At 32.0% G+C, this 10,740-nt stretch overlaps 1 protein-coding gene across 1 annotated transcript; it reads right to left on the minus strand.

Annotated features, from left to right (window-relative positions):
- Window positions 1-1,935: 1,935 nt before the first annotated feature.
- LOC145012151 (RNA polymerase II C-terminal domain phosphatase-like 4) lies at window positions 1,936-5,513 on the minus strand. The gene is made up of 9 exons (XM_078970929.1): window positions 5,289-5,513; window positions 4,649-4,890; window positions 4,338-4,423; window positions 4,135-4,253; window positions 3,864-4,044; window positions 3,496-3,785; window positions 3,221-3,406; window positions 2,565-2,603; window positions 1,936-2,462 (listed from the first exon to the last, which is right to left on the minus strand). Exons 2-9 carry the CDS (start codon window positions 4,876-4,878, stop codon window positions 2,145-2,147), a joined length of 1,449 nt encoding a protein of 482 aa, XP_078827055.1. The 5' UTR covers window positions 4,879-4,890; window positions 5,289-5,513; the 3' UTR covers window positions 1,936-2,144.
- Window positions 5,514-10,740: the final 5,227 nt, after the last annotated feature.

A 10,740-nucleotide genomic window follows, 5' to 3' on the forward strand; every position in this document is an offset into this window, starting at 1 on the left:
TGTTCCATTAAAAAAAAGTTGTTCCATTATAAAAAAGTTAGGTGCTCTGACAACATTCCCAACTAAAGATATTAATATTTTTTATATTAATATAATGTTTGATAAAATTAATGATGGAATCTTGAAGTATTTTAATAGAATTAAATTCCGACTGTATCTGATGTATTTCAATTTTTATATTTTCTTTACTTATATAATAATAAAAAAAACAATTAGTACGAATAATATCCTAATATATTTTCACAATTATTAATAGGGATAATGACTTAAAAAGGTAAATATATTTTTCGATTTGTACATATTTGATCACTGAGTCTTTTTTTCGTCCATATTTACTCATTCAACTTGTTAAACTATACACATCTAGTCCTTATGACCGATTACTCCAGGTTAGCCGGGGAAAAATGATTTATTAAGGTAATATATTTCTTATTTTGTACACATTTAGTCCTTAATATTTTTGTACACATTTAGTCCTTAATATTTTTTTTTTCAAAATAAGTCATTTTTTGTTTTTGTACCAATTCAGTACTTATGAATGATTTATTTAGGGTTTTCTCACGACATCTAACATGAGACTATCATTGATGACAGGGACAGTTCTCTTTGGGTGTCCGTAGTGACACCGACAACCCCTGCTTTTTCTGTATGCAGTGTAAATTTTTCGATATTTTTCAATTTTTTTTCTTTTTTCTACTTATCGGCAACACCTACTACCAAATCCTACGTCCGTCCCTGATTGATGAGGTGTTTAGGGTTGTTGATGCTTATGTCCATCGCGGGATAGACTGCTTGGTTGCATATGTCTAGTGGTTTAGCTTAGGTTTTGTATTCCGAACGTCGTAACTTCTTCATACGATATCTAATTTTAACGATCTTTATATCTACATGTTCGTTTTTTAAGTCTGCTATAACTTTCGTTAAGATTACTCCCGTTAAAATATAATATGTTTTTACTTACGATTTTGTAAAAAACCATCCATACATCCATTCATAAAAAACGTACGGATATAAAGATCGTAATTAAAAAATATATATATTTTAACGGGAGTAATCTAAATAAAAGTTATAGTAGACTAAAATACAAACGCATAAATATAAAGATCGTTAAAATCCGAGATAGTATGAAAAAGTTATGACGTTCAAAACACATTACCTAAGCAACCAAGTAGTCGAGATCGCGATGGACATAAGCATCAAAAGCCTAAAACACATCGTTAATTATTGTTCCATGTAAGATGTTATGAGAAAAACTTAAAGAAAACATTCATAAGTATTGAATGAGTACAAAAACAAAATAATTTATTTTACAAGAAAAAAAAATTAAGGACTAAATGTGTACAAAATGATAAATATATTACCCTATTAAGACATTTTTACCGGTTAATCTGAAAAACCGGTCATAAAGAACAGTTTAACAAGTTAAGGGGGTAAATGTAAACAAAAAATAAACTCAGTGACCAATTGTACACAAATCGAAGAATGTATAACCCTTTTAAGTCATTATCCCTTATTAATAATACAAATTTTGTTTAATCTCGCTAAAATCAACCAACACAAGTTATAACACAAACCATGCATAAATTAATTGAATGGGTAATGCTACTGATATAGATAACTAAATCACTATGTTACCTTTACATTCTAAAAAACAAATTTCACAAATAAAACGTCCAAACAACTAGATGATTAACCGACTAATTTACCCTTCTCAAAAAAAAAAAAAAAAAAGTTATCATTTTAACAACATTAATCAATTTTCTAATACCAAACGAAAAAAACATCTAAGCACTAGTTTACCATTACATTCCAAAAAACAAACTTTACAATATTCATCAATTCTAACATAAGTGGTATTGTGACAAAAATTAGCAAGTTTTTTTAGCTTAACCCATTAAGTCAAAACAGCTATATATAGCTAACCCATTAAGCCCATTGAGTGAAAACATCTTTGACAAGCAAAAATGAAAAATCCTGTACATCTTAATCAGACACATCAGATGCAAAATGTATGATATTTCTAATCTTGTCCTTCTAACCTAACCAGTAACCACCACCTATACTATTACTACTATACCAACAAAAACCACAACTCTCTATCAAGTCAACAACATCTAGTCAAATGAGAGAGAAACCAAAAGAGATCAGTGTTTTTCTTTTACTTCTTTGACCACCGGAAACTTCTCCTCAGGTTGTCTCTCCCATCTGAGATTTGCAGCTTCCAACCACCGTGGTTCCACTAGAAACTTCTTCTCTTGAACAGCCCATCTTGACTTTTCAGTTCCGATGTCTGTGGAGATGACATGTGTCACTGATGAGTCAACCTCAGTTGTACACGTGGCACCTAGCCGCTCAGCCACCACCCATAGCTGGTGGTTTTCCGCCTGAAACTGTGTCGGAAAAACCCGACTGAACACTATTTTACACCCCTTCAATATTTCACTCCGAACAGCTCTCAACATCTGACATAATAATAATATAACAATTTTACAAATTAATAATAAAAATAGGAAATAGTTGTGGGGGGTAAAAGAGTAAATAACTAAATATAATGAGTATCTCACCTGCCTTGCATCACGCCCATCAAAATTCTCCCCAAGTTCCTATTGTGTGAAGTTAGAGTAAAATCATTAAAACTTGAACACCAAATTCTCAAATATCAAAAGGAGTAAATTACTGAAATCATCCCTATGGTTTGGTCAAATTTGCATGTTTGATCCCTAACTTTTTTTTGGACTTGGATCGTCCCTGTGATTTGATTTTGTTGCGTATGGTTTGGTCAAAATTGCACATTTAGTCCCTAACTTTTTTTTTGCACTCGGATCGTCCCTATGGTTTATTTTGTTGCGTTTTTCGTCCCTATGGTTTTATCAAAATTGCACATTTGGTCCCTAACTTTCTTTTGCACTCGGGTCGTCCCTATGGTTTGATTTTGTTGCGTTTTTTGTCCCTATGGTTTTATCAAAATTGCACATTTGGTCCCTAACTTTCTTTTGCACTCGGATCGTTCCTGTGGTTTGATTTTGTTGCGTTTTTCGTCCCTATGGTTTGGTCAAAATTTCACGTTTGGTCCCTAGCTTTATGTATGTAAGGGACGAAAAACGCAACAAAATCAAACCATAGGAACCAAAAGTGCAATTTTGACCAAACCATAGGGACGATTTCAGTAATTTACGCTATCAAAACACATTATGATTTGCAAAAATTGAGGAGGGCATACCGGATCAAAGAACATAGTGTGGACTCGTTTAAGAACTTTAAGAACAGTAGCAAGAGCACCATCAGCATCACTTTCATCACTTCTTAATTCAGAAAGTGATTTGGATCTGTACCCAAATTGTCTACAACTTGATGCAAAGAAATGATATCTTTCCATCACAATCAAATTATCCTTGTGCTTCCATACCTTTAAAAAAAAAATACAATCAACTTTATGTCGCAGGTGTAAAAAGGTAATTTTATAGTAATATTAGTAAGTGATGGATGTTTGCTTACCACTTCTGTATCATCAAGGATCAAAACAGCACTTTCTTTCCCAAGAACCACATCAAGTCCTTTTTGATGTCTTTGGGTGCAATCACCTTGTGCAATTACTCTAGAGTCAAAGTAAACCCTACCAGGGTCAAGAAGATTTGCCATTTCTAATGCATAAGAACGCTCACCCATGGTGTAAATAGACATTTCAAACAACTTGCTTGCTTCTTTCAGGAAAGTGTGGACATAAGGCCTCAACTTTGTTACCATGTGCATTGAGGGTAATTTGAATAAACTACCTTTCAGTGCATCTGTCATTACAAAGTGTTAAAAGTCAAAACAATGTTTCTAACAAATATCGGTATTGTACTTATGAAGAGTCATCATACCTTGCATGGGATCATTTTGGTTCAATAAGTATCCTTCTTCTTGAGTTATATCAGAAAACCGGGTTGAGTTTAGTAAGGTGTGATCTAAATCAAGAACCAAGTAAAGCTTTTTGTGGCGTAACAAATTCTTCATATCTCTATCACGCAATCGATCAATTTCATCATTAGCAAGTCTAAGATCCTGCAATATCATAAGTTTTATTGGTTACGAAAGTTCAAGAACTTCATGACAAGAGATAATGATATGTGTGATTTATGAAAGAAGAATAACCTTGTGTATATACCCAAATGCAACACCAGACTGATCATCACTATCCCTTTTCTCTCCACACTTTATGCACATTCCTCCAATAAAACCAGGATGTGTGCATGCTCCCTCCTTCACTGATTCTTCAGAACATAATAATAATTAACAAGAGTTAGAAATTTTGTAGATGAAATATAATTCAAACTGATGTATAAACAATAGGATACCTAAGATAATTTCTTGTTCTGTATGAGATGTTGAACCATTAGGTTCTTCGGTAGTTTCTGATTCACTAATCTTCCTCCTCTTTGTCCTGTGGAAGATTAAAATTTTTAAAATCAACCAAAATGATTGAAATTCTGAACATAAATTAAAAACTCCATGAGTCTCAGTAAGCATCATAAGCCATGGAAAACTTGAGCTTCACTAGGTTGATAGTAAGCCTCTTGATACCTTCTCTCTCAGAAAACATATTACAAATCTTTAGGTATATATGTTTGATGCAAGATTAGATGAGGAAAACAATGTCAGTACGTACCTTTCATCAAGGTACTTATAATTCTCATCATCATCATCGTCGTCATCATCATCATCATCACCATCATTGTTGTCGCCATCATCTTCATCTTCATCATCATCTTCTTGTTCGTCTTCTTCTTTTTCTGATTGAGGAGATGTATCAGAGACAGAATCCAACTCTGCATCCAGAAAAGATGCAAAATCATCGCTGCTTGATGAGTTCACCGAAGCATCGTCAATGAGACTCATCTAAACCTCAGCCTATCCAATTAAGATTAAGAAACACAAATCAGAAGTTGCCACAATCGGTGATAGAATTAGGAGAATACAAATACTAAAAAAACCCTAAATCGTTTCAACAATCTATTTTACACTGCTAATTTTCCTAAGAAAGGGTTCCTAATCTGATTTCAGTCTTCTTCGTCATTAATAGTTTGAGTTTAACTTATTTCATCAATTAACGTTCTCTTAGGGCTTTTATCGAAACCACAAAACCACACTTCGCATTTCAATGTACATCAATACATACACTCTATCAAATTCATGAAATAACTCGCGCATTAGTTAGAAACTTCAGCATCACATTCAACAAATCAACTAACGGTGTGATTCTTCGATATATTTATCTCACAATTAGATTTCAGTATACGGAAACTTACGAGAGAAGGATGCAGCTGTCTTTGAAACACTAGTGCTCTACGACGCACAGCAGAGGTTGTCCCTAACGCCGCCGAAGTCGGAGCAGAGGGACGATGGTAGAAGGCAGTGTGCGAGGTCGGAGAGGGCAGCGAAGTTTGATGGAGGCGAGAATGAGAAGAGGGAAAACTGGTTAGGGAAATACGTTTTTCTTTTCCAGATACTTTCTCACATAACCAAATAAGTTTGGAGCCATTAAGGCAACCAAATTACCAAACAGACTCTGAAGTCTAAATTCCATAAAAATCCATAAAAGTTTATTTAAAAAAATATCAATGTGTGTTTTCTATAATGATGAGCAAAAAACAATAAAAAAAAAAGTAGAGATCCACACGAAAACCAGATCCTGATTTGAAACCGATTTGGTCTGAAAATCAGTTTTTACAAAACCGGATCAGATCCATCGGTTTACAATTGGATCCTAATCCTATGGATAAAAATCGGATTTGATACCAGATCATAAACCGGATTTGCTAAAAAATGGAGCCAAAACCGGCATAAATCTGATAAAACTCAACAAAAATTGGTTGGAACTGATTTGAAATCGGAGAAGAATTTGATTTGGAATTTGGTTGGAGCCGGAATTGGATTATGACATCCAGATCGGATTTTGATTGGATTGGATTGAGGCCAGACCTAATCAAAAACATATCAGATCGAATCCTACATTTGCGCACATTTAATAAAAGAATATTTTTTAGTCATACTTGTTTTTTTAATCGAAGGATAAACTATTAAAATAAAAAGATAAAAACTTTGAATGGTTAAGATGGTGTAAAAGTTTTAATGGTTAAACTAAACTTTGAATAATTAAACATGTTGTATAAACCAATTTTCATCTTGCTTTGGTAATAGTTACTTGGTTTTCAAATTGGTATTTTCATGACATTATTTTTTTTCACTTTTAGAAGGTTAAAAAGTATATAGTTCGTATTAGGATTTATGTAAATCACTATAAACATAAACCTTTAGTTAATAAATTATTTCATCATTTCTTATGCTACTCGTATATTTTTATTAGTAGGTGTGAGACCCATATATTACATGGGTTTATATATATATATATATATATATATATATATATATATATATATATATATATATATATATATATATATATATAATTTTAACAATTTAAAAAGTTTGAATTTATAAAAAAAATAAGAAATCTTTTGAATTATTAAAACTAATGAGATTTTAATGTAATGGATACATTATATATATAAACCCTTTCTAATAAATACCTTACATATTAAATGTGTAATTTTAATTTAATAAAATGACAAGTGGAAAATATAAAATTTAAAAATGTTAGAAAATATCATGTGTCGAAATGAAGGAGAAGATGACATGTGGCAAAAAAAACCTTCATTTATTATAGTAGATATACATTGTAAATTCTTCACATCATCAATTTTATATAAAAGATGTCTATTTTTATTATATACACTGTAAATCCTTCATATCATCAATTTTATATACAAGATACCTAGTCTTTTGTGGTTTTTCCCAACAAGTGTTTCCACGTATTCTTTCTCAAACTCCATAATTGGAAAAATGATGATAAAACCAAATAAGTCAAACTCTACGAAACTTTAAACTTAAGTTTTATGTAAGTACCTCAAAAAAAAATACTTTAAAAGTATTGTGAGTGCACTCATACATTGATATCTTACTCAAATAAGAATTTATCTAAAGTACATATGTTAAAAGAAGTAAAAATCTTCAAATTGAATGGCATGCAACTTAAATGTCTTTCGATTTGATTTTCTTCAAAGAACAAGTGATACGAACACACGATCCAACACACCTAAAATTGGAAGCCTCTAAAAGTAGTACTTTTGTCTTTGAGGGGACTTTTTTCCCTTTCGCCCAATATACTAAAAATGATTGGACAGACTCTAAAAGGTATGTAACTTCCAATCATTGATGATCATTCAAAGGTGTTTTGACATGAGCAATGTCCATAATAAGCAATAGATGGGACAAATGGAACAAAACTCCAATAGACTTCATTATTTAATGAAATCCCATGGATTATAGTTGATTCAGGAAACTCCATCTCCTCCAAAATAATCAATTTGTCTCATCTTGTCATAGGGAAAACCTTGTGTCACGACCCAAAAATGAAATACTATACTTCATAGAAGACATAGAAGAAACTCAATATAACAAGTTGTAGGTTTAGGATGAAAATCGATTTATGGAAGCAAGTTCAGGATAAAATCGATTTGTGATAGGCAATTATAAGATGAAAGAGTAAAGATTAAATTCGATTAGAAAAAACATTGTGAAAGATTTGGGAAATATAAATCCGGGTTAATGGTTTTTGGGATAGAATGTATTGATACTGCTTCTTATAAATGACGATAAATACAAGAAGAAAAATAAGAACGCTGAGAACACAAAATATAAATGGAAACCCATAGTAGGAAAAAAAATCATGAGGTACAAGTATCAAGGTTCTTACTTGACAATAGGAGAGTGGAGAAGAGCAAAAACATACTAATTATTTATTTTAAAGACTAAAATGTTTATATTTATAATGCGGTGTACAAGAATCCTAATATAAATTGGATGACTTCTAAACTCGTAGTAATCTAGCGTAATTAATAAAAATAATTTTGTCACATGTCCTCTTCTCATTTATTTTGACACTTGTCATTTTATAGATTTTTTGAATTATTTAATATCCACTTGTCATTTTTATAGATTTTTTCATTTTTAGTCAAATTTCACCTATTAAATGTCATCTCATATTAATTAATTTTATTAATATATTAATTAATGTACATCATAACTTTCTATTTGTGAATTCCTCTTTCTATTAATATATTAACTAATGTATAATTAACTAATGTAGATAATATCTTTCATTTGTGAATTCATATTAAATAAGTTTATTACTATAGATTAATTAAGATTAAATCACATAAATGGCCCATGTGATTTACCAAAGGTCACAAACTCAGTTGATACTTATTTTATTATGAACATAGTCCTTGTGGTTACCAAAACTTACATGAATGATCTTTTTTTGCTCACACCTTTTACTTTTGAACCTTTTAATAAATCCGTGTAATACACGACCCGTGTAATACACGGGTCACACACCTAGTAATAATAATAAAATAATGACATAAATAGCAAACTTGATAAGTACCTAATTCTCACTCATACAACGGTAGAAACTCCACAACTCGCATTCTACAACGGTAGAAATCTTGAAGACAAGAGGGCAACTATTATGCAATGATACTTGTAAGAGTCTACCTGGAAGAGTTACTGAAATCTTCAAGAAACTTCAGTTTTTATTCGTATTTCATTTTTATTGCACATCACATCAGAAATGTCCACAACTCACATTCTAAAAAATATTTTTCGGGATTTGATATCCCCAAATATCTACTAATTCTACCTACAAAAAGACGTTCGTTATACCCTTAACATTCATTCTATGATATCACATATATTTTTTTATTTAAAATGTATGGACAGATTGTGTTTTTCTCGTTGACTTCAATTATTAATTCAAAAATATTATATGATGACACAAATGTTACCTTCATCGTGCCCAAGTCTCGTGGACTTATTATTTGGTTCAACGAACTTTGATATCATTAAATAAAGCAATGGCGCCACTTGGAAATTTAACGTTAACTCATATCCAACCTTCCATGAACCCACTCACGTTGACCATATCCAAACCAATAATTCGTTTATTCCCATTAATTTTGACTATATATACACCCCTCTAAAACCATATAAACTACACTTATAAAATAAATTATATACATCTTTTTTTCGCCACAAGTACATGGATTTATATTCGGGTTCTTCAAGTTCAGTTGATGAAGAAGACAATGCGTTTTATCAAGAACTCACGCGACAGATATTGATGCTTACTGATGAAGATGATGATGACATGGGTATGTATACAAAGGGTGTGGCGGTGATACGGCGGAGACCAGTGGTTTATAGTGGTGTTGAATCAAGACCGGTGGCTAGGAACTACTGTAGTTGGTCGGAGACGGTAAGAAGTCCAGTCCCTAGTTGGATGGAAAATTTGTGGGCTAATGGTGGTGGTGGCACTGGAGTTTTCATACCTAATGGTGTTGCCGCCTACGGTGGTGGTGGTGGTGGTGGAAAGAAGTCCGGTAGGAGAAGGTATAATAATAAAGCAAGGAAGAATAATGATAGAGGAAGAATGTTTTCAGTTGTCGGACAAAAGATACATGGTTAAGTATGGAAATTTAGAAAGAGTTCATTTTTTGATTATTGACGTTATATATAAGATTAATAGTTTTTTTTATGTTAAAAAATTTCTAGTACAAGGGTGTACCCATTCTTTTTTTAATGGAATATACTGGCTAATATTTATTTATGTTATTTTGTGGGTTTGATTTTAATTTGTGAAATTCATATGTGACAAGGTCGTAAATAACTTGGGGAATGTTTTATAGGGTAACTATTATCAAGTGTTCTAAGGTTTGATTGTATTTGTCCATATGTTTGATTAGAAAATCGTCACACGACAACCTTATCACTCCTTCATCCAAGCCAACCTTAGAAGACATCCCCACACCCTTCTTCCCTTCCCCTTCAATAAAACTTGCATAGGATCAGACAACTCCACCCCTTTCATTTTCTATTGATTTTGAAGCATTAGGTTTTAAGATGTTAGGTTTAGAAGTACCTCATGCACCCGGATTAACTTTTGATTTTAAACCCTGTCGGTGAAACAAACACATGGAAATAATTAATCTAAAGACTACCCAACCTCTTGCAAACACATGAACATTCTCCACCTTCAAGCAAGCCCGGCCTAAACGGTGGACGATAGGAGCGGCCGCCTAAGGCTCAACATTCCATGGGGCCCAAAAAAATTTGGCCTATGTAATAGTAATATGTAAACATCAATGTATTTTTACGAAGAAAAAAAGTAATTGTGTCTTTAAGCTCGAATTTGATACATTAGTGGAAACACAAATAAATAACATGAGACGTAAAGTTATCGTTTTCTATAAAGAAGGTGGGTAGGTGCAACCAAAATTAGGGAAAGCAAATCGATGAAAAGTAAATTTACGACCTATGAAGGAATCAAGCAATAATAGAATGGATTAGTCAATTATGTTTTCTCAATTCCTATGTCTTAACAATTAGAATCTCATTACATATAAAATCTTATTAACCATTCTTATCACTATAGCATCCAAAAAGATAAATTTTTAAAAGTTGAAGTATTGTAGAATTGCTTAAGATCATTGATGTCATAATAAATGTTGAATGTTTTGACTACTTTATGTATGGATAAAATATATGTTAGAGAGGATTGACCTTGGTATAATTTTTTTAGAACGAAAAAGAAAATCGGCTTCCTTGTATTCGAACTCCTAACCAATCGGATAAAAGGCA

Source organism: Lactuca saligna, chromosome 8 (assembly GCF_052625555.1).
Source record: "Lactuca saligna cultivar CGN05327 chromosome 8, ASM5262555v1, whole genome shotgun sequence".
Lineage (NCBI taxonomy): Eukaryota > Viridiplantae > Streptophyta > Magnoliopsida > Asterales > Asteraceae > Lactuca > Lactuca saligna.

Coding starts and splice junctions, on each gene's coding strand:
- LOC145012151 (XM_078970929.1), bottom strand. CDS start 4,878: ATGAGTCTCATTGACGATGCTTCGGTGAACTCATCAAGCAGCGATGAT. Junction 4,424..4,648: donor TATAAGTACCTTGATGAAAG/GTACGTACTGAC, acceptor AATCTTCCACAG/GACAAAGAGGAGGAAGATTA. Junction 2,604..3,220: donor ACACTATGTTCTTTGATCCG/GTATGCCCTCCT, acceptor TTCACACAATAG/GAACTTGGGGAGAATTTTGA.